Source organism: Procambarus clarkii, chromosome 16 (assembly GCF_040958095.1).
Source record: "Procambarus clarkii isolate CNS0578487 chromosome 16, FALCON_Pclarkii_2.0, whole genome shotgun sequence".
NCBI lineage: Eukaryota > Metazoa > Arthropoda > Malacostraca > Decapoda > Cambaridae > Procambarus > Procambarus clarkii.
In genome coordinates this window covers 26274393-26295268 of record NC_091165.1, presented here as the reverse complement: position 1 = coordinate 26295268, position 20876 = coordinate 26274393, and the positions used below count along the sequence as shown (strand labels likewise).

Here is a 20876-nt window from a genome sequence, read left to right as displayed (position 1 = left end):
GTGTCGTCCCCAGCGGTGCTCCCCCTTTTCAACAGGGGAGTCCTACTACTTCGTTCATTCTCCCACACTGGTGCTAAGACCCCAGTTCCCCTATCGCCCCAGCCTGGACACCCAACCATCCACTCAGGGCGGCCTCTCACAGGCGACCCCTCCAGCGGGTGTTCCAATGGCTCACAAGGCCCCTACATGGTACCTTTCAGCATGTACACCACCCAAAGAGGGGGCAGGAGAGGGGGCACAGGCAACCCACACCGGTCCCAGGAAGGAGTACGTGAGCCCCTCACCACGTCAAGGAGGCACCACGGAGGGGTCATGGCATCTATAATGACTGGCTGACTATCATCTGGAATGATAGGCTGACTGCATCTGTAATTTTACCATTTGAATTATGAGATTATAAAGTAACATAACTACTTTAGGTCCCGATTTTAGTGGGACCAGTATCCAAAATACTTCTAATGATAAGTACATGTTCTATGAAATTATCCCTCTTAATCTAAGTGATCCTGTTAAGTAACTTTAAACTCCAGAAATAAGTTTTGTAAACTAACTTTAAGCCATAGAAATAAAACTTTTGTATAGACAAGACACTATTATTTCTCCTGTTTGTTACCTTAACCCTCTTTACTCTAGGGGTGGAGAGTGTCTGCCCAGATACATTGGTTAGTGAATTATTATCAGCTTTAGTGTAACAGACCCCCCTAGGAACAAATCCACAAGGGCTGTGACGAGGATTCGAACCTGCGTCCGGAAGCATCCCAGACACTGCCTTAATTGACTGAGCTACGACAGGGTTAAAAGAATTGAAACCAAAGTTCTACTGAGTTAGTGTGATTTCTGTGTGTAAAGATCCGCTAGGGTTATCTTGAGATGATTTCGAGTCTTAACTTCCCCGTGGCCCAGTCCTCGATCAGATTTCCTTTTTGTTACACACCCCCAGGAAGCAGCCCATAGCAGCTGTAACTCAAAGGTACCTATTTACTGCTAAGTGAACAGATGCATCAGGGTGAAAGAAATTCTGCCCATTTGTTTCTGCCTCCACCAGGGATCGAACTCAGAACCTTGGGACTACAAATCAGAAGCGCTGTCCACTCAGCTGTTAGGGTCCTTATATTTTTAGGAAGTGAGGACAGGTTTCAATAGCTTGTACTATAGGGTACAGCTTAGGAGCTTGTGCCTTTACAAAAGAAGCACAACTAAAGTACACATGAAAGATGAAATTCACTTCCTGCCATTCAAACTCTGGGTTCAACAGAAGCTTTGCCAAGCCCCCAAGGAGAGGATTGTCAGCAAGCCAGGACAAATCAGGAACCTTGTACCGAAACCATTAAATTGAAGCTGGCCAAAAGTTAAAAAGAGTCTGGGTCCATAAGGGTAGCCAGGTCCTGATCTTGTAGGAACCAAAAAACCAGCATTGAGTGTAATGAAACGCCATTTTTTGGGTGAGCCCCGGAAGCTCCCTGAAGCTATCAGTTTAATGTGTGATACATTAGACCGGGGCTTTAGTAAATGGAGTTCAGCCTACCGGGGACCACGAGCTAGAACCTGGCCCTCTCAGAGAGGCAAAGGGAGCAATGGCCTATAGAAGTCCCCATGTGGTTGGGAGCATTCCATAACCGAACCAGCCAGGTACCTGACCGGACCGATCTGCTGAAAGGGGCAGAGCCGCGGAAAACATCGCGGGTTCGGACACCGAGCAAGCAGCACCTGAAACCAAGGCTATTCCGGCCACCAAGGGGCCAACCGGACTACTCTTCCCTAGTAAGTCTCCAAATGAGCCAGGACCCAAAGCAACAGCTGGACCAGGAAAAAGAGGTACAGGTAACCCCCCCACCTTGACCAGTCCTGCCGAAAGGCGTCTACTTCGATGGCCTCACAGTCGGGGAACGGCACCACATATATCTGGAGATGCCAAGACCACGGCGATGCGAAGAGGTCCACCTCCAGGTGCCCGTACATCTGGCAAAAACAACTGAAGGAGTCGGCATCGACCGTCCATTCCGTGGTCGGGAATGAACTGGGACAGGCTGTCTGCCAGGACTTTTGAAACTCCGAAGATATGAACCGCACAGAGAGCCAAACCCCGAGAAACCGACAGACGAGCCACTCAAAGCAACCAGTCCTCAAAGAGGCAAGGACCAAAGGGAACCCTTGCAATTTAGGCAATGAAGGACCAAAGGGAACCCCTGCAATGTAGGCAATGAAGCACCAGAGAACAATCCAAATGGAACCGGATCATCGAACCCCGAGCAACTCGAACCCTCCAAAGCGACAGCCAAACCACCGCAAACTCCCGCAATGTGCTGTGAACCGAACAGACCCCACGGCCCCCAGCCAGCCTGGTGAGCACTGGTCACAAAGCCCCAACCGAGAGACAATGCATCCGGGAACACATCAAGTGAGGGCTCGGGTAGGCACTAAGGCACTGAACCCTGAAAAATCCGAAGAGGAAACCGGCGACATAGCAACCGGCACAAGGCCCATGGAGGTCAAACCCAGCGATCGCAAGAAGCACGGAAAGGGTGTCCCCGAAGGAACAAAAACCAGATGCCAAAGCCAAACCCAACCCAGCGAGTAAACCAAAGGTGTCGCTGACCCAACAGGTGGCATGATGGAGGTGACTGTGACCCTGAGGCAAGGGCACACAGTAACCTTCAAACTCGCACAAGGCGAGCTGGAACTCAAAAGATGCGTCTATAGGATTTCGGGGCTTAGCGTCCCCACGGCCTGGTCCTCGACCAAGCCTCCTTTTTGTTACACACCCCCAGAGAGCAGCCTGTAGCAGCTGTCTAACTCCCAGGTACCTATTTACTGTCAGGTAACAGTAGTATCTGGGTGAAAGAAACATTTTACCCATTTGTCTCCGCCTCTACCAGGGATCGAACCCGGTACCTCAGGACTACGAATCCGAAGTGCTGTCCACTCAGCTGTCGGATACCAAACTTTGGCTTTGGTATCCGATAGGCCAACAGGACTCTTATGACTGATGTGACTCGGTAGTGGAAAGCCATCTCATTGATATAGCTTCAGGAAGTCACCAAAGGTTACTCCCAGAAAGAGCGCTGCTCATAGCTGGTAGTTTCAGCATACTGTACTGTAATTTGTCTTAAAAATTTTTAGAACTCGGCCCTAAACTAGCTTCCCCTAAGTTTCTTATTATAATGAAGTCAATATGTGCAGGAAATTATTCAAAATTTTGTCACCAAATATTACAAAAAAAAAAAAATATGAATATTGTACCATTTCATGTTAATATCACAGGAAAGTTAATATATTATACAGAATCACATTTAACTATTATCTATCCACAGAAGAGTGAGCCTGAAAATACTGCAGGAGCATTGGAGGCAGCAACTGAAAGGAGTGAGGATGATGATTCTGACTATAATTGAGCCCCATCCAACATTCTTTCCCCAATGGAGGTTTATGTTGCCCATTATAGCCCTTGCCCTCACAATGCTAACAATGGGTAAATATTAAACTTCTTTTAATCACTTTAGTGTATCATACTGTAATTAAATTTAAATAATTTATTCATTTAAACATGCACAACATATTATTTAGCACAACTTTAACCACTGCACTGCGCAGAGCACCTTAAGGTGCCTGATCAGGGGTGCGCAGAGTACAATATGGTGCTTTTAGGTATAGGGAATGATTCAAAATTCCCACGGGTAAACGGGTCTCACATCCTGTGCCTCAGGACTCTAGTAAACAGACGCCATCTTGAAAAAAAAAAGTCAGAATTTGTACTATGAGAGCCTTAGTACTGAGAAAGCGACCAAGGCTGGTACATGCAGTAGGAGCTCACAGCACCACTGTGCAACTAGGGGCCACAGCACCACTTAATAATGATGAATAAAATAGATAACTAATTATTTTGCGGTGATAGTCTCATTGATGATCCTGACTGTGATAAACAATATGGACAACGTTCAGATATCAATGAATACAATGCTAGTTATGATATTCCCAGCATGAAGTAGAGAGAGAGAACCCAGCCATTGTTTCCTGCATCTACCCATCATGGAATGACCTCATGGTCCTTCACAATACTGTATAATCTTGTGGAAATGGATATATATATATTTGGTATTTTGTGACAGGAATGTGGTACTAACAGAAATTTTGTAGCTAGTTATAGCGAGATGTGTAGAATATTGGAGGCATTGTCTTGCATTATGTGACTGCTAGCATCGTCTGCTTGTATCATGTGGCTCTGAAAATATTTTGATTAAAGTTTCACGACGCTGAAGCCAATAAGTTGGAGATTTGTTTAACATTTTTAAGTTATTTTTACAAAATTTAAATATGTTTCATTTCCGGGCCCTCAATATGCGTGGTTTAAGGATTAATGCAGAGTAGTGCAGTGGTTAAACCGTGGCAACAGCCAATCGATGGAGTTATTAGCATACCGGGTACCACGAGCCAGAACCTGATCCTCTCAGAGAGGCACAAGGAGCAATGGCCTATAGACACCCCCATGTAGGTGGAAGCAGTCCATGTCTGCCTTCTACCAGATTAGGCACCCAGAAAAGAGGAATCCCAAAACAAACTACAGCTGGTTAAAAATTGCAAACCGAAAGCCGAACAAGCAAGCAGAACTCCCAATTAGAAAACAAGCACGACGTCACCACAACCGCTGCGCCGCTGTCTGTGCAGCTTTCCCCCTTCCTGAGAGGGGGAAGGGAAGGGGGTGTTCCAGACAATCCACGCCGGCTACCCAACCCCAGTTCAGAGGCTGAATATCAAAATGCAAAAAACTGCCGACCGGAGGGGAGGGAGGAATGCCGGAGGGTCTCACCTAGAAAATGGCATTTCATTACATTCAATGTTTTTTTTGTGGAAAGCCCCTTTGGCTCCCTTGAGCTACCTAACAAAAGATAAAGTACAAGAGGGACTTACCCGGGAGCCGGCCGCCACTCGCTCCTCAACTTGAAGTCGAGACAAATGGCTGCAACCTGTGACCCAAGGCTACACAAGTCCAAGAAGGGTCCAAAACATTAATGAGGTACCATGCGGCCAGGACCCTGTTCGACCTCCAAAAGCCCTGTGCCCGAATGTCAGCCCAGGACATATTACCAAAAACAGCAGCCAAAGCCGCGAACTTACAAACACTTTACATTTTAAATATATCATCTTGCCATTGACCAAGAAAGGCACCCAGAAAGGTAAATGAATCAAAAGAGACCACTACGAGGTTGAAAATTGTGACCGACATCCTCAAAAAGAGAATAAAAACTCGCCCACAAAGAAAACAAAGCAAAACCTCGTCCAACTAATCCCCCGCTCCATTATTGAGACAAATGAAAAATACAAAACAAATGCAACACATGTGAAACAGAGAAAGGTTGTCATAATGGAGCAGCCTACCTGACAAACACTGAACGAACCTATATGGCATTTGTCCGTTTTCAAATAGTTTCAACTGTTTTTTAATATTTTTCGTTTTTTATTTAAGAAACATGGAGCAGCCTACCTGCCGAACACCGAACGAACCTTTTTGACATTTGTTCTGTTTTTCAATTTTTTTTTATTTTTTTATTTTTTTTTATTTTTTTATTATTTTTTTAAGAAACATGGAGCAGCCTACCTGCCATACACCGAACGAACCTTTTGCTATAAAAAAAAATATTGAACAAATTTGAAGAAAGAAAAATGTCATAAAGGTTTGTTCACTGTAAGGTAGGCTGCTCCATTATTTAAAACATCAAATATCATATTGATTTTTTCGGTGGTAGAACGGATTAGTTTGATTTCCATTATTTTAAATAGGGAAATTCGTTTTGAAAGTCGAGTGTTTCACATAACCTCGGTGACGGAACGGATTAAATTTGTTATTTGAAGTTCCACTGTATCTAAATTTTTGTTCACCAAAATGAACCATTAAGCTGGTATGGCGAGTCCAAACAATAATAGCGGCCGCCCCCACCTCCCGCACCAAGATTGCTCCTCCCAGCATACTACGCACATTGCTAATTCTCACCACAATGCTGCTAATTATTAGAATCCTGGTCATTAAATCCTGTAAAAGAATATATTTCCACAAGTTTATTTTGTAAATGAACATGAGAAATCATTTCAAGATTCTTAGATGGACTAAACAATGGTAGTGTACTGTTACTACCTGCCTAGTGCTGTGAACATCTTGAACAGCTTTGTGTTCACTGATATCTGAGCATAGTACACAGTCTTCATCACAGTCAGGCTCTTCTACAATACTATCATCGCTAAATAATAGCAGTTATATATATTTTGACATTTTTAAGTGATGCTGTGGTCACAAGCTGAACAGCAGTGCTATTAGCAGCAACATGCTGCATGTGCCAGCCATGGTTGCTCACTCAGTACTGAGGCCTTTAAACCCAGTAATGTTACCCACACTGTAATGAAATTTAATGGACTGCCATTTTCTGGGTAAGCCCCGGAGGCTCCTTGACACCCTCCCTCCTTCGTGTCGGCAGATTTTTTCATCATTGTAGAACTGACCGGTGACAACTCGACAGATATGGGCCAGCTCCCTCCTCCTCCCAATGAGGAAGGGGGGGGGGGGGGGGGAAAGGGAGCTAACTAGAAAAGGGATTGTTTGGTCAAAGTTTAGGTTGTTTTCATTTTGGGAGCAATTTTTTGGCAATATTAGGGCTTCAGTCTTGTTTTAAATCAGCAATAGCTTGTTTTGATTCGCCTATCTTTCTGGGTGCTTCCCTGGTGGTGGCAAACATCATAAACTTTACGATAGCTTCAAGGAGTCTCAGGGGTTCACCCAGAAACTGGCCTTTCATTACATTCGACATTGGGTTTTTTTGGTGGCTTATTTCTTTGGTTAGGGTGATGTAGCATCACCTGCATCTTGTGCCTCAGTGAGGAGGCCAGATTTTGGCTTGTGGTCTCTAGTAGACATTTAATGATTTGCAAGGCCTTGGTGTGACTTGAATTGGGAGAAACTAACCAGGTGGCTAGCAACAGTGAGCTGCCTCAGAGCCCTTCAAGAAAAACAGATTGCACCAGTACTACTTCACCAAACTTTAAAATAATTAATGTTGTTATTTTCTATTTCACAGCAAGTGGTATCCAGTGTTATGAATGTGTTCACAACAATCAACGGGTGAAGCGCCACAACCGTTTTGTCTATCCATGTGCAGAATTTGATGGCTCAACACGATATATTATGAACTGCCCAGACTCACAACTCTGCATAAATCAGAGGATAGTACTTACACTATCATCAGGTACAGTATTTCATTTAACTAATCATTAAATATTTGAGAAATATGGACAAATAACTTTCTTTTCTGTAGAAAATGCTACATAAGTACACATTCAAAACAAAAACCAACATTGAATGTAATGAAATGCCAATTTCTCGGAGAGTTCCAGAGGCTCCTTGAAGCTATTACATTGATTCTGCGCCATTCTACTAGTTCCATCAGTCACGAGTTCTTATTAGCCTAATGGGGACCATAAACCAGAACTTGGCCCACTCAGAGAGGCAAAGGAAGCAGTGGCACTATGAAAATCTTACATTTAAAGTTATTCTTGTCTGCTACCACCAGGGAAGCACCCAGAAAATCAGCAAAACAAAACAAACCACTGCATGGTTAGAAACAAGACAACAGCTTTAAAACTGTTAAAAGAATTCTCCCAAAAACATACACAAACTATCAAAAATAGTTTGTGTATCCATCTTTCCCCCCTTCTTATTGTGCTTCTCACCTCCTTCACCACCTCATGTATTGTGCTTCTCACCTCCCTCCCCCCCATTTCAAGGAGGAGAGAAGCAGGCCAAGCCAGCCGACTGCCTCCACCACCAGTTCTTATGATGGAAACACCCCGATACCCTGGGCAAGGGAGGGTGTCAGGGAGCCTCCAGGGCTCGCCCAAAAATTGGTGTTTCATTACATTCAATGCTGGTTTTCTAGGGGCAGCTCCTTGAGGCTCCCTGAAGCTAACTACTCATGGAGGAGAAAAAAAGGGCACTCACTAGGGAGGAGAAAGCACTGCAGGAAACAAGACCAAAAGAGACTAACAGCTGTGAACCACAACCCAAACCATGCTCTAAGCCACAGAAGATTGGGAATGCCCACAAGACACCCGGCTACTAGACTCCGGATGACCACTAAAAACCCTCGCATCCGAAGAATGCCCCAAGCTCTATGCTGACTAGAGCATAAGTCACTGTGACAACCTGAGAAACACGAGCCCTAGAACAGAGAACTTGAGAAGGCCTTTAGAAACTTGTGTATGGAATCATTTAGAATCCTGTATACCACATGTCAGAAAAATCCTGGAGCATGCAGCTCCAGCATGGAGTCCATATCTCATTAAGCACAAGACTAAACGAAGGTTCTGAGGTATGCCACCAGACTAGTACCCAAGCTGAGGGGTATGAGCTATGAAGAGAAACTACGGAAAATAAACCTCACCCCGCTGAAAGACACGAGTTAGGGGAGACATGATTACCATATACAAGTTTCTCAGAGGAGTTGATAAGAAAAAGACAGTTTATTTAACACGGGGCACATGCACTAGGGGACACAGGTGGAAACCGAGTACCGACATGAGCCATAGAGACATTAGAAAGAGCTTTTTTAGTGCCATAGTTAACAAATGGAATGGATTAGGAAGTGATGTGGTGGAGGCAGACTCCATACAAAGTTTCAAATGTAGATAAGATAGAGCCCAATAGGCTGAAGAATCTGTACACCAGTTGGTTGACAATTCAGAGGCAGACCAAAGAGCTGAAGCTCAACCCCAGCAAGCACAATTAGGTGAGGTGAGAATCGAGAGCGAACCACAAAGATACTATCTAAACTGAACTGGTGATATGAAGGCAGCAGCATAATAACACCACCTGACAGTACATGATGCACCCCCGGATGAAAGAATCAAGTGTCCACCACCACATGACCCCACAGGATTCATTGTTAGCTAGAAAAGGAGTTGGCAACAATCAACAAAGCTCTCACAAGGCCCAAAAGAACAAAAGCCCTGGCACTGAAGGCACTCAAAAAGCATCACCACCAGGCAAATGAAAGCCAGAGGAACCAAACTAATGCCCGCTAAAACAAGCCAGGTCCAAAGGGGCCACTGAAAATGGAGTGGACAAAAGAAAAGAAAACCAGTCAAAGGACCAGGCAGGTTCAGGCAGTGCAGGAGCTAGCCAGAGGTGAAACAACATGCAAGAAAGCATGTGAAAAGGGGCCAAAAAAAATGACCCATGAGGTCTTGCATTTGGGGCATTTCTTGCAAATCCCCAAAAGATATGACCTGGCTACATCTCTTGGGGATTGTATGTATTGGCTTCTCAATGACTGGCTGGTTTGGGCCCCCAGTCTGTCTGCATGTCAGCTAGCCAGGAATCTGGTTCTTTCTTAGAGCACCAGGTTTGTGTTCCTGGAGTCTTGATAGAAGTCTCGGTTTGTTCCATCCCAGGTTCGGACCTGACTGGACCTTGTTTAGGACTCCTGGTCGGCATATCTGTCCCTGCCTCCTGCAGCACCGCTCCAACTGTAGCGTCATTGCCATCTAGTGTTGGATCGGCTCCGGGTTTGTTGGTTGTGCAGAAGCATGGAAATTTTCCTGGTTAGGGTTTTTCTCCGGATGCTGTACTGGTTCCACCAGTTCCGTCACTACTCGAACCATCGGATTTAGGCCCTGCCTGCTCTCCATTGATTCTTCCTTTGCCGACTACCTCTTTGACCTTTTCAGCATTTGGTTCCATGGTGCCATCTTTCCCCATCACTTGAAGTGTTCATGGACACCTCGGTTCTGGGATGGGCTGCGTGTCGCCAACCAGGAGCAAAAGCTGAATCAAGTGCAATGACCCAGGAATCTGACTCCTCTAGCAACCTACAACAGGTGAAGATATGCCTTGAAACCTCCTCCACAGAGTTGCTGGGGCAGAACCCCACTGCAAAAACATATGACTGAGCAGATGAAATGCCACTGCTGCAGTGGAGAGAACCAAAGACACTGCATCCTCAGGAAACAAGAGAAGTGAAAAAGAAGACGAGTACAAAAAGAGACAAGAACCAAGCTGAATGTAGAAGACATAAAAAGTCTCCCTGCAGGGAAGAATCGGCAGTAGGAAAACCCTTCTGAGAAACAAGATGCAGTGGATCCACAGTGAGAAGCAGTAGCTCAACTACCTCCGCCATCAAAGTGGAAGGGGTGATCCTCAGAAGGCCCAAATACCTGAAGAAACACCATCCTCAGATTCTGAAACCTTCAGATGCTTCGAAACTGGGAGTAAAGGGGGAGGTTCCAGGGCCCACCAGACAACACCAGCCGAACCTGAGGAAGAAGGATCAAATCTGAAGCAAAGAGAAAACAACAACTGCTCCAATTCCAAATCCTGAAAGGACAAAGCGACTGACCCTGGTGCACTCACATTGATGATAAGCTGCAACCTATGTATATGTGAACTATACAGGCAAACCTGGCCCAAAAAATAGCAACAGCAACATGATAATCCTTCAGCAACTATATCGGAAGAATCTTTAATTATTAATTTCATGCTGTAGGACTGCTGGCATATTGATGTAATTCATAACCATTTTTATTTTTTTCATGGCAATTCCTACATTTAAAAAATCTGCTAACAGTCTCACATTTTTATTATCATTACCAAGTTTCCCATTTTCATGTTGTGAAATGATAAGAGAAGCACTAAAGGCATGAAGGGTAAAGATATAAAGAAATTACACATGTTCATTCGCCATATCTTACACACTACATACTGTAGAAAACCAGCAACATTACACAATAGCAATCACCAACACATGCCATTTCGATTATAACGTGGTCATCATATCTTCAGCCACATCATTGTGACTCATCTTCTCCATATGCCATTTTCACCAATATAGCAGAGAAAATACTCAGAATCGTCTAAATTTTGTTTCAATTAATTTCTATGATTTCTGTTTTCTTGGCTTTGGCAGAGAATGTGTTGGTCACCACAATGGATGGCTGTACACCAAACATCACCGATCATGCTCGTTATGCAGAAGCAGGTCTTGTTAAGGAGGGATGCATCCAGCACAAGAGTGCATACAAACCTCCATCTTCAGAATACTGTTACTGTGGCTACAACCTCTGTAACAAATCCTCATCAAGTCATCATTCTCTAGGACTTTTACTTATTGCTACTTTTATCACAATTTTCCTTCAGTGCATACAATGGAAAAATGTATCCTGTCAATGATATTACTATAGGACTGAGCAGCTTGGTTTCATTTATATATGACACCTAATATTTGTATTGTATTACTGTGTTTTTAAGGACTAAATTCACAGAACAAATTTTAAATTTCAACCTACCATATGATGACCAAGTATCAGAACTTCTGTGTAATGAGATTTCATCACATTTAATTTAATTCTAAAACCCCAGTCATCAAACCTACTTGGAGTTACACACCAAGTATATTTATTCCAATTTTGAGTCAAATTTTAAATGTAAATATTCAATTGTTATATACTGTATGATGGTAAAGTATATATTTCTTGAATCACTTATTAAAATGTTAAGCATGAAACAATAATGCTTTTTTAGGAATATGTACACTTTTGTAGTCAGTACATGAATTCCAGTACAGCATTTAACTCCTGCACTGCGCACCTGTTTTTGGCAAAACCTTCATAGTGCAATTGTTAAAGACATATTTTTGTTGTTTTTATAAATATTCAAGTAAAGTTAACCCCTTAACTGCGTTGCCTCCAAATGTGACACCCCCGCAGTGCGCAGGAAATAAATTCTCTGGAAAAAATTCTTTTTTCTTTTTAAAGTGTCAAAAACCATTCCCTCAGTATGGGTATGTAAAAAAAAAAGTCGAAATTGTACTTACTTTGGCTGCTATGGGGTCCGGAAGTTGGGGCGTGACGTCATCATTCCCTGTGTGCCCGTGCTGTAAGCTCTCGGGGGCGGTGGGGCTCTTGGGGGCGGTGGGGCGTTCGGGGCGGGGCGCGCGAGTTGCCGCGAATATATTTTCGTTCATTTTTTGCGCACCTTTCCAAATACATTTTCATTGTTTTTATGTGCCAATCCAATGTATAATGAACACGTACACTATAATATCGCAGTACAACATCCGTACTGTCCGTAGACACTGTGTAACGTGCATGAAACTTGTGTACACATATGCAGCACATATTTACTATGTATCATGCTAATTTGTGTATATATACAATCTATTTACACACTATACACTGTCACACACTATATACATTCACCATCAACACATTGAGAACACCGCGTAGCAGCTGCTTCGTATAGGCCAATAGCAGCTGCCCCGTATGGGCCAATAGCAGCTGCCCCGTATGGGCCAATAGCAGCTGCCCCGTATGGGCCAATAGCAGCTGCCCCGTATGGGCCAATAGCAGCTGCCCCGTATGGGCCAATAGCAGCTGCCTCGTATGGGCCAATAGCAGCTGCCTCGTGTGGGCCAATAGCAGCTGCCTCGTGTGGGCCAATAGCAGCTGCCTCGTGTGGGCCAATAGCAGCTGCCTTGTATGGGCCAATAGGAGCATTTGGCCATGAACACATTCAGAACACCTCGAGTGAGAGCAGCCACACCCAGCCAGTCTCCCTCACTCCAACATCTTACTCGCCAACATTGCTCCTCCCACCATATTGTTATAGTTCTTATTACACATGTTCTATATACCTATCTACATGTTTTATTTACCAGAACTATGCAAGTAACCCGGTATTGTGTCCAAACAGTACAGTTGCCACCATACACTGCATGAAAAATCACACAGCAGACGACGCTACGATTACGTCACCTCCCTCACCAAAATAGCTCCTCTCAACATTCTCCTGTTGCTGTTCTTATACTATATACACACACTATATATACCCATGTACATATGTGTTGCCCATAGCAAACCACTAAGCTAGTATGGTGAGCAAAACAAGAGTGGCAGCCACACACACAGAATGAGGCTACCTCAATTCTTGCCCTCCCTCCCTCATCAAAATTCCTCCTTCCACAATACTACGCACAACGCTAATTATAACCACAATCCTGGTCACTAATTCCTGTAAATGAATAATTGACTACACGTTTATTTTGAAAAGGAACCTAAGAAATCATTTGAAGATTCCTAGATGAACGAAATAATGCTGTGGTGCTGTGGCTAGCGCTGTGAACATCGTGAACAGCATTGAATCACTGATATTTGAACATTGTACCCAGTCATTATCACACTCAGGCTCTAATCTAATATATATTCTATCATAGCTAAATAATACAAGTTATATATATATTTTGACATTATTAGGCGATGCTGTGGTCACATGCTGAACAGCAGTGCTGTGCGCTCATGCTGCGAGCGCCAGCCTTGGTTGCTCACACACTACTGAGGCTCCCACACCCGGGAATGTGGACCACGATTTTTTTTAAAGATGGCGTCTGTTTACAAGAGCCCTGAGGAAGCTAATGTGAACCCCATGTAGCCACGGGAGTTTTGAATGGAACGTGAAAAATACAAATACCCGGAGGCGTGTTGCGCAAACCAGACGTGAGCCTGCAGGCGCGTTGCGCAGTTTAAGGGTTAATGTCAAAATGATTCCAAACTCAACTATTTTCATTTCAAAACACAAAGTGATGAAAACATTAAAAATCATAAAAATTTTGCCTAATTAAAAAAAAAAAAAAAAAGGACAACTCTTAAAACAGGATTTGTTGCTTGGTGCAGTGCAGTTAAATATATTGTTACTGTATAATATAATTCATTGTGTCAAGGGACAGACAGCCAGAATGTATTCATACACGTTAGGCTTATGTCAAGGTCCCCCGGGTGTCGAATTACTGGCCCCGCCCCAGGATGCAACCCCAAACCAAGCTGACTAACTCCTGAGTACCGACTTACTGCTAGGTGGACAGACACATTAGGTGATAGGAAATGTGTCCAATCATTTCTGTCTTGCCCGAGATGAGACAAGATGTCTATTCATGATCAGGTTGTACCAGGGAATTAGCCAATATTAATGTAGAACATTATACAATTCATCCATTGGCTTTTGTGATGGTGGTTTTATCATGATTATAAAACACCTTATTCTAACAAAAAGCATCTCCAAAGTTAAACCTTGCTACAATGTTAAGTTTTGGGTCATTCTACAGACCTCACCAATGACTTTTCTTTTCAGTTTTGATCTAGTGGGCAAAAATCAGTTGCAAAACTATAAATATATCATAGAACAGTATTATATTATTGCAGTTTGCATAGCTTTATGCAGAAAAACTAATTACATTTGCATTAGTCAGAATATCTATTATAAAGTATACATAATCACATTAGTGCACCTTGATACTGTACAGTAAAAGCCCATGAATATGGGCTTTCATATGGCATGGGAACACGACCTGACCACGGGTCAATTTGTCGTCATTAACACTCTAGAGGTGTGACTTTTTTAATGGCTACAGGCCGACAGACTGTCACCTCTCAAACTCTTGTCCAGCTAACTCACATTGTATATACTGTACCTATTAAATACAAAACACTGTTATGGTGTTACATTAAATTTTTGGAGTACATAGAAAATAATTTAAAAATCACTATTTTTTGCAGCTGTAATGCACCCGGAAACTAAAAAAGTAAAAATAAATAAAATATAGAAAATAATATGGAAAATAAAATAAAAATAAAATAAGTAGAAAAACAAAAACTCTTCACTTACCTGTGAATCAAATTCAATCAGGAACAGAAAGACAACATCTTCTCGTTGGAATCTGATAGCAGCATGTAAGGGATGGTTGGTCTTGGACTTAAACATTGCATACAACAAGGGTGCAGATACATGAGAGAAGTCATCTGGAGTGAAATCATTCTGAAGAAGAGAAAGTAGATGGTTATTTTTACTTACAAGGAGCTAAGCAACATATTTAAATATATTTATGCATCACTTATTAATGATCAAATATGCAAAATTAATTGATTATTCCATATAAACTACAACTGATAACATCTATCCATGTCAAAAGTCAATATAAATGTAGTATTCTCCCATAATAGTGTTACATTCTGACTAATCACATTTTTGGATGAACCAGTTCTAGGGGACAGACATTTAATTTGAACCAGTTCTAGGGACAGCAAACAGCTTCTCCTGCTGTTTAGATAGTACTTACAGCAATGATGTGGACCATCACACACATTGACATAATGGACAGTTAAAAAGTCAAATTTAGTACAGTGGAACCTCAGTTGACGACTGCCCCAGAGTACGAATTTTTTAGTTAACAATGTCAAATTCGTCGTAAAATTTGAATTGGTGTATGACGGTATACTTAGAAGATGACGTATGTTCGTAAGTGTATGGGTCAAACGAGCGCGTGGTGAGGAGCACTCAGTTTGTTTAGTCTATCCTTCTTGAGGTTATCTTGAGATGATTTTGGGGCTTTTTTTAGTGTCCCCGCAGCCCGGTCCTTGACCAGGCCTCCACCCCCAGGAAGCAGCCCATGACAGCTGACTAACACCCAGGTACCTATTTTACTGCTAGGTAACATGGGCATAAGGTGAAAGAAACTCTGCCCATTTTTTTCTCGCCGGCGCCTGGGATCGAACCCAGGACCACAGGATCACAAGTCCAGCGTGCTGTCCACTCGGCCGACCGGCTCCCCATTGGGGAGCCGGTCGGCCGAGTAACAATAACTATTTAATCAAAAGTACCAATATGTAGTGATGGACCACTGAAGTTTGCATTTTGTACTTTACAAGGAGAGGTTAGGTTTTGTTGTACTTAAAACGTTTCCCATTTCCCCAACTTCAATAATACAAAATGTCAGCTTTATGTTGGTCTATCACTACATATTGGTACTTTTGGAAAAAATAGTTACTATAAATACAGTACTGTACTATCATTTTAGGAGGATGGGCTGTAACAATCATACGAGTACACATTGTGCTTAACATGACCGATTAATCAACAAACCTGGCATGTGCTTTGTATCCAAACACAGGGAGCATGAGTGCTATATCTACAAAATATAAGGACAGCCAGAAACACAAAAATATGAACTCTGAATGCAGTGGACAGTATTGTTATATGAGCAATGTAATTAGCAAAAGAAGGTGCCAAGCTCAGGAAACTATATACAGTATAGTAGTATCACAGAATGTGTACTGTAATAAGAGCCATTAGCTAATGGTTGTAGGGAACTGCTAACCACAAAAGAATCAATTATTTCACCATTTCGAAACAGTACTTCTACAGCAAAGTCCCACGCACCTTGGCAACTGCCATCAATTTTTAAAGTCTTTCTTTGTGTCAGCAGTACCTTAAGTCTATTGCTCATTCTTGTATTACTAGTAAGGATGAATAGTGTGTGTGTGGGGGGGGGGGAGGTTCTAGATTGAAGCCAAGCACTGGCAGTCATTCAGCCCTAACAATCTAATGTAATTACATACATTTATCTACAATTTAAAAAAAATCCTGCGTTGTGATGACTGCAGCCGCGCTTGAATTCTTTGTGAAGAACTTCATTGCTTGCCTGCTTTTCTGGGGTGAGCCCTGGAGGCTCTCCAGAGCTATTTAGGCTGCTATGGATATTCCTAACTTTGGCATCAGTCAATGTGGGTGGCATTCTAGGCCTACCGGAACCTGGCCCCCTCGGAAAGGCACGAGGAGCAATGTCCTATAGAAATGTACATGTGATTTGGGAGCATTCTATATCTGCCATCGACCGGGACAGGCACCCAGAAAGTTAAACGCCCCAAAACAAACCCCTATTCTAGTTAAAAACAACAAAAAGAGAAACGAGTGGACAGAACTCCCCAAGTGAACACGAGCAAACAAGCATGACGTCACACGAGCATGTCTGCGGAGCTGCCCCCTCCCCGGGAGGGGGAAGGGGAAGCCCCAGATCCCCGCGCCGGCGATAAAAGGACCAAAACAGCTGGACCAGGGGATAAAAGGTACAGGAATCTCCCACCTTGATCAATCCTGCCGAAAAGCATCCTCTGCATCCTCTGAAAAGCCAGCCACTATAATATGGTGAAAACTAGCTACATTGTACCTTGTGTCCCTACTAGTGGAAAAACTACCTCCTACCCAGAGACAAACAGAAGTGCATAAAACACTCCAGCTGACTCCAAGGACAGGCAATCACCGAGCAGTAAAAGACACCACGGAGGCAGACCCCCAAGCGAGTTGTGGAAGTTAACGCCAAGTCACAAGGGCAGAACTTAAAGGGCACCTAGGGAAGGGATCCCTATGCGCATGCAGCCCGAGTACTTGTGAAATAACTCCTGGCTCGCACACCACCACAGGACAGGGCAATACCACAAGGAACAGCACTGGAAAATGTCTGGAGCCAGAGTCGCACGACCGCCAGGTCTCACATCAGCCACAGAACTGGGGGTGGATAGCCAGCGCAGGGGGTCTGGAGCTTTCCCGTCCCCCCTCCCAAGGAGGGGGGGAGCTACACAGACAGTGGTGCAGTGACGGTTGTGACGTCGTGCTCGTTTGCTCATTTTTAGTTTGGGGAGTTCTGTCCAACAGTTCGCCTTTCACTAGCAATTTTTAACCAGATAGGGTTTGTTTTGGGGTGCCAACCTTTCTGGGTGCCTGACCCAGTCGATGGCAGACATAGAATGCTTCCAACCACATGTGGGTTTCTATAGGTCATTGCTCCTTGTGCCTCTCTGAGGGGGCCAGGTTCTGGCTTGTGGTCCCTGGTAGGCCTAAGAACTCTATTCGCTTGACTGATGCCAGAGTCTAATACATTCATAACAAAATATGAATTTTGATAATAGCGATAACACCACCTATTTACTGGCAATCAGGGATAAAGAGATGCAAGCACCTGTCTGACGCACAAAGAAGAATAGTAGTAGTAAAGAGGGGGGTCTACAAAGTGGATATGCAGCTGGTGCCATCTGGTGCCAAAACTAGAAGACAGAAGAAAAAGAGGTGATATGATCACTACGTACAAAATAGTAACAGGAATTGATAAAATTGACAGGGAAGATTTCCCAAGACCTGAAACTTCAAGAACAAGAGGTTATAGATTTAAACTAGCTAAACACAGATGCCGAAGAAATATAAGAAAATTCCCTTTCGCCAACAGAGTGGCAGACAGTTGGAACAAGTTAGGTGAGGTGGTGGTGGAGGCCAAGACCGTCAGTAGTTTCAAAGCATTATATGACAAAGAGTGCTGGGATGACGGGATATATAAATTAATAGTCATATAAATTAATAAGCACTATATTGTGGATAATGGAAATGTCTGTTCACGGTTGGAGACTAGACGTGAAAGAGTAGAAGAGTAGGGAGGAAAAGAGGGGCAAGGGGGAGGGGGGGGGGGAAGGGAGGGTAAGGAAATGGGGTTGAGGTGGATGGTGAGAAGGGGGAGATGGGAGCTAATTTTTATACTATACCCCTCTAGTATAAAATAAAAATTTATACATAAGCTGTATTTAACTTAGTATATGAATCTTACCCAGTGTGTAGATATTAGGGTTGAACAATGGTCCTTCAGTGTTACAGCACCAATTTCATCTGCTGTGGTGTAAAGACGCACACAATTGTGAACTGTTACCCAGCCCATCAGTGCTTTCTCGCATCTATGAAAAGAGAAAGGAAATATTAAGAAAAACAGTGTCACTCCAATCAAACAAACATTTTTACAAACTTTAGCATGCAGTTGACATAAGTTATTAATCCTTGCACAACCTCAAAAATTGAGTGCATGGCTCCAATCGTTTCAATGTGTAGCAAGTATGTCAGTAATATACTTGCTCCAAACTCTCTCATTAGCTTATGTGCAGATGATGAGATGGATCTGTTAATTCTACGTAGTCCATTAATTACAAATTCATACCTCTTCCCTAATTACAATTAACATTACTTTTTAACCTACTAGAGGATGGCTAAGTGAGGTGTGGACCGATTATATAAGTAATCGATAGCAAATTATCATCAGTCTAATTTCAAGAGTGGTTCAGTACGGACGCTTGAGAGATACCGCACATCTTCAATATTCACCAACAAGAATGTAACGTCTGATTACGTGTACGTAATTGGTTGATTAGATACACAGAGTTTAGCGGTGTTTATATTTATTTAGTATAGTCTTGGTTACAGCATATGTACAAATGCAATATTTGCCCTCCCGTAATATATAAATGTTCCGCTAGTTTTATGGGATGTCATCCACTCTGAGGGCTTTAACACTTTCTTCCATCTTAACACTTTCGCCCGGGCATGACGCAGCATTGCGTCATCCGTTTACTGTCGGTAATGCCGGGGATGACGCAGCATTGCGTCATCCACTTCAAATAATCGCCAAAAATCAGGTTTTTATCCGATTTTTGGGGGACTGGTTTTAAAATGCGCGCCGATGTCTTCCCATTTTCCTTGTTGCGCCTCGTGGCCCGCAGGCGGCTCGGCACACGCCGTCGGCCCATTGTTTTCGCTCCACTGTTGTGACCAATGTCGCCTCCCCTCGCATCTCAAACGTGTAATTACCTAAGTGTAATTACCTAAGTGTAGTTACAGGATGAGAGCTACGCTCGTGGTGTCCCGTCTTCCCAGCACTCTTTGTCATATAACGCTTTGAAACTACTGACGGTCTTGGCCTCCACCACCTTCTCACTTAACTTGTTCCAACCGTCTACCACTCTATTTGCGAAGGTGAATTTTCTTATATTTCTTCGGCATCTGTGTTTAGCTAGTTTAAATCTATGACCTCTTGTTCTTGAAGTTCCAGGTCTCAGGAAGTCTTCCCTGTCGATTTTGTCAATTCCTGTTACTATTTTGTATGTAGTGATCATATCACCTCTTTTTCTTCTGTCTTCTAGTTTTGGCATATTTAATGCTTCTAACCTCTCCTCGTAGCTCTTGCCCTTCAGTTCTGGGAGCCACTTAGTAGCATGTCTTTGCACCTTTTCCAGTTTGTTGATGTGCTTCTTAAGATATGGGCACCACACAACAGCTGCATATTCTAGCTTTGGCCTAACAAAAGTCATGAACAATTTCTTTAGTATATCGCCATCCATGTATTTAAATGCAATTCTGAAGTTAGAAAGCATAGCATAGGCTCCTTGCACAATATTCTTTATGTGGTCCTCAGGTGATAGTTTTCTATCTAGAACCACTCCTAGATCTCTTTCTTTATCAGAATTCTTTAAAGATTTCTCACATAATATATAGGTTGTGTGGGGTCTATGTTCTCCTATTCCACATTCCATAACATGACATTTATTAACATTAAATTCCATTTGCCAAGTGGTGCTCCATATACTTATTTTGTCCAGGTCTTTTTGAAGGGCATGACAGTCATCTAAATTTCTTATCCTTCCTATTATCTTAGCATCATCAGCAAACATGTTCATATAATTCTGTATACCAACTGGTAGATCATTTATGTACACAATAAACATCACTGGTGCAAGAACTGAACCCTGTGGTACTCCACTTGTGACATTTCTCCATTCTGATACATTGCCTCTGATTACTGCCCTCATTTTTCTATCAGTCAGAAAATTTTTCATCCATGATAGAAGCTTACCTGTCACCCCTCCAATATTTTCCAGTTTCCAGAACAACCTCTTATGTGGAACTCTGTCGAAAGCCTTTTTTAGGTCCAGATAGATGCAGTCAACCCAACCATCTCTTTCCTGTAATATCTCTGTGGCTCGATCATAGAAACTGAGTAAATTCGATACACAGGATCTTCCAGATCGAAAACCATACTGTCTGTCTGATATTATATCATTTCTCTCTAGGTGTTCTACCCATTTAGTTTTGATTAGTTTTTCCAATACTTTCACTATTACACTTGTCAATGATACAGGTCTATAATTGAGGGGGTCTTCCCTGCTGCCACTTTTGTAGATTGGAACTATGTTAGCCTGTTTCC

At 43.0% G+C, this 20876-nt stretch overlaps 2 protein-coding genes across 2 annotated transcripts in view; one reads left to right on the top strand and one right to left on the bottom strand.

Annotated features, from left to right (window-relative positions):
- LOC138365444 (uncharacterized) overlaps nucleotides 1–11206 on the top strand; it is a 35938-nt gene extending 24732 nt beyond the window's left edge. The window contains exons 2-4 of the mRNA XM_069325752.1: nucleotides 3312–3469; nucleotides 7062–7229; nucleotides 10944–11206. Of these exons, the coding sequence (XP_069181853.1) occupies nucleotides 3370–3469; nucleotides 7062–7229; nucleotides 10944–11206 (531 nt within the window). The 5' untranslated portion in view covers nucleotides 3312–3369. The remainder of the gene's footprint in view (nucleotides 1–3311; nucleotides 3470–7061; nucleotides 7230–10943) is intronic.
- Nucleotides 1–20876, bottom strand: part of LOC123759892 (rabankyrin-5) — a 147005-nt gene that overhangs the window by 111907 nt on the left and 14222 nt on the right. Inside the window, exons 5-6 of the mRNA XM_069325353.1 lie at nucleotides 18456–18579; nucleotides 14693–14842 (exon numbers count right to left, since the gene is read on the bottom strand). Of these exons, the coding sequence (XP_069181454.1) occupies nucleotides 14693–14842; nucleotides 18456–18579 (274 nt within the window). The remainder of the gene's footprint in view (nucleotides 1–14692; nucleotides 14843–18455; nucleotides 18580–20876) is intronic.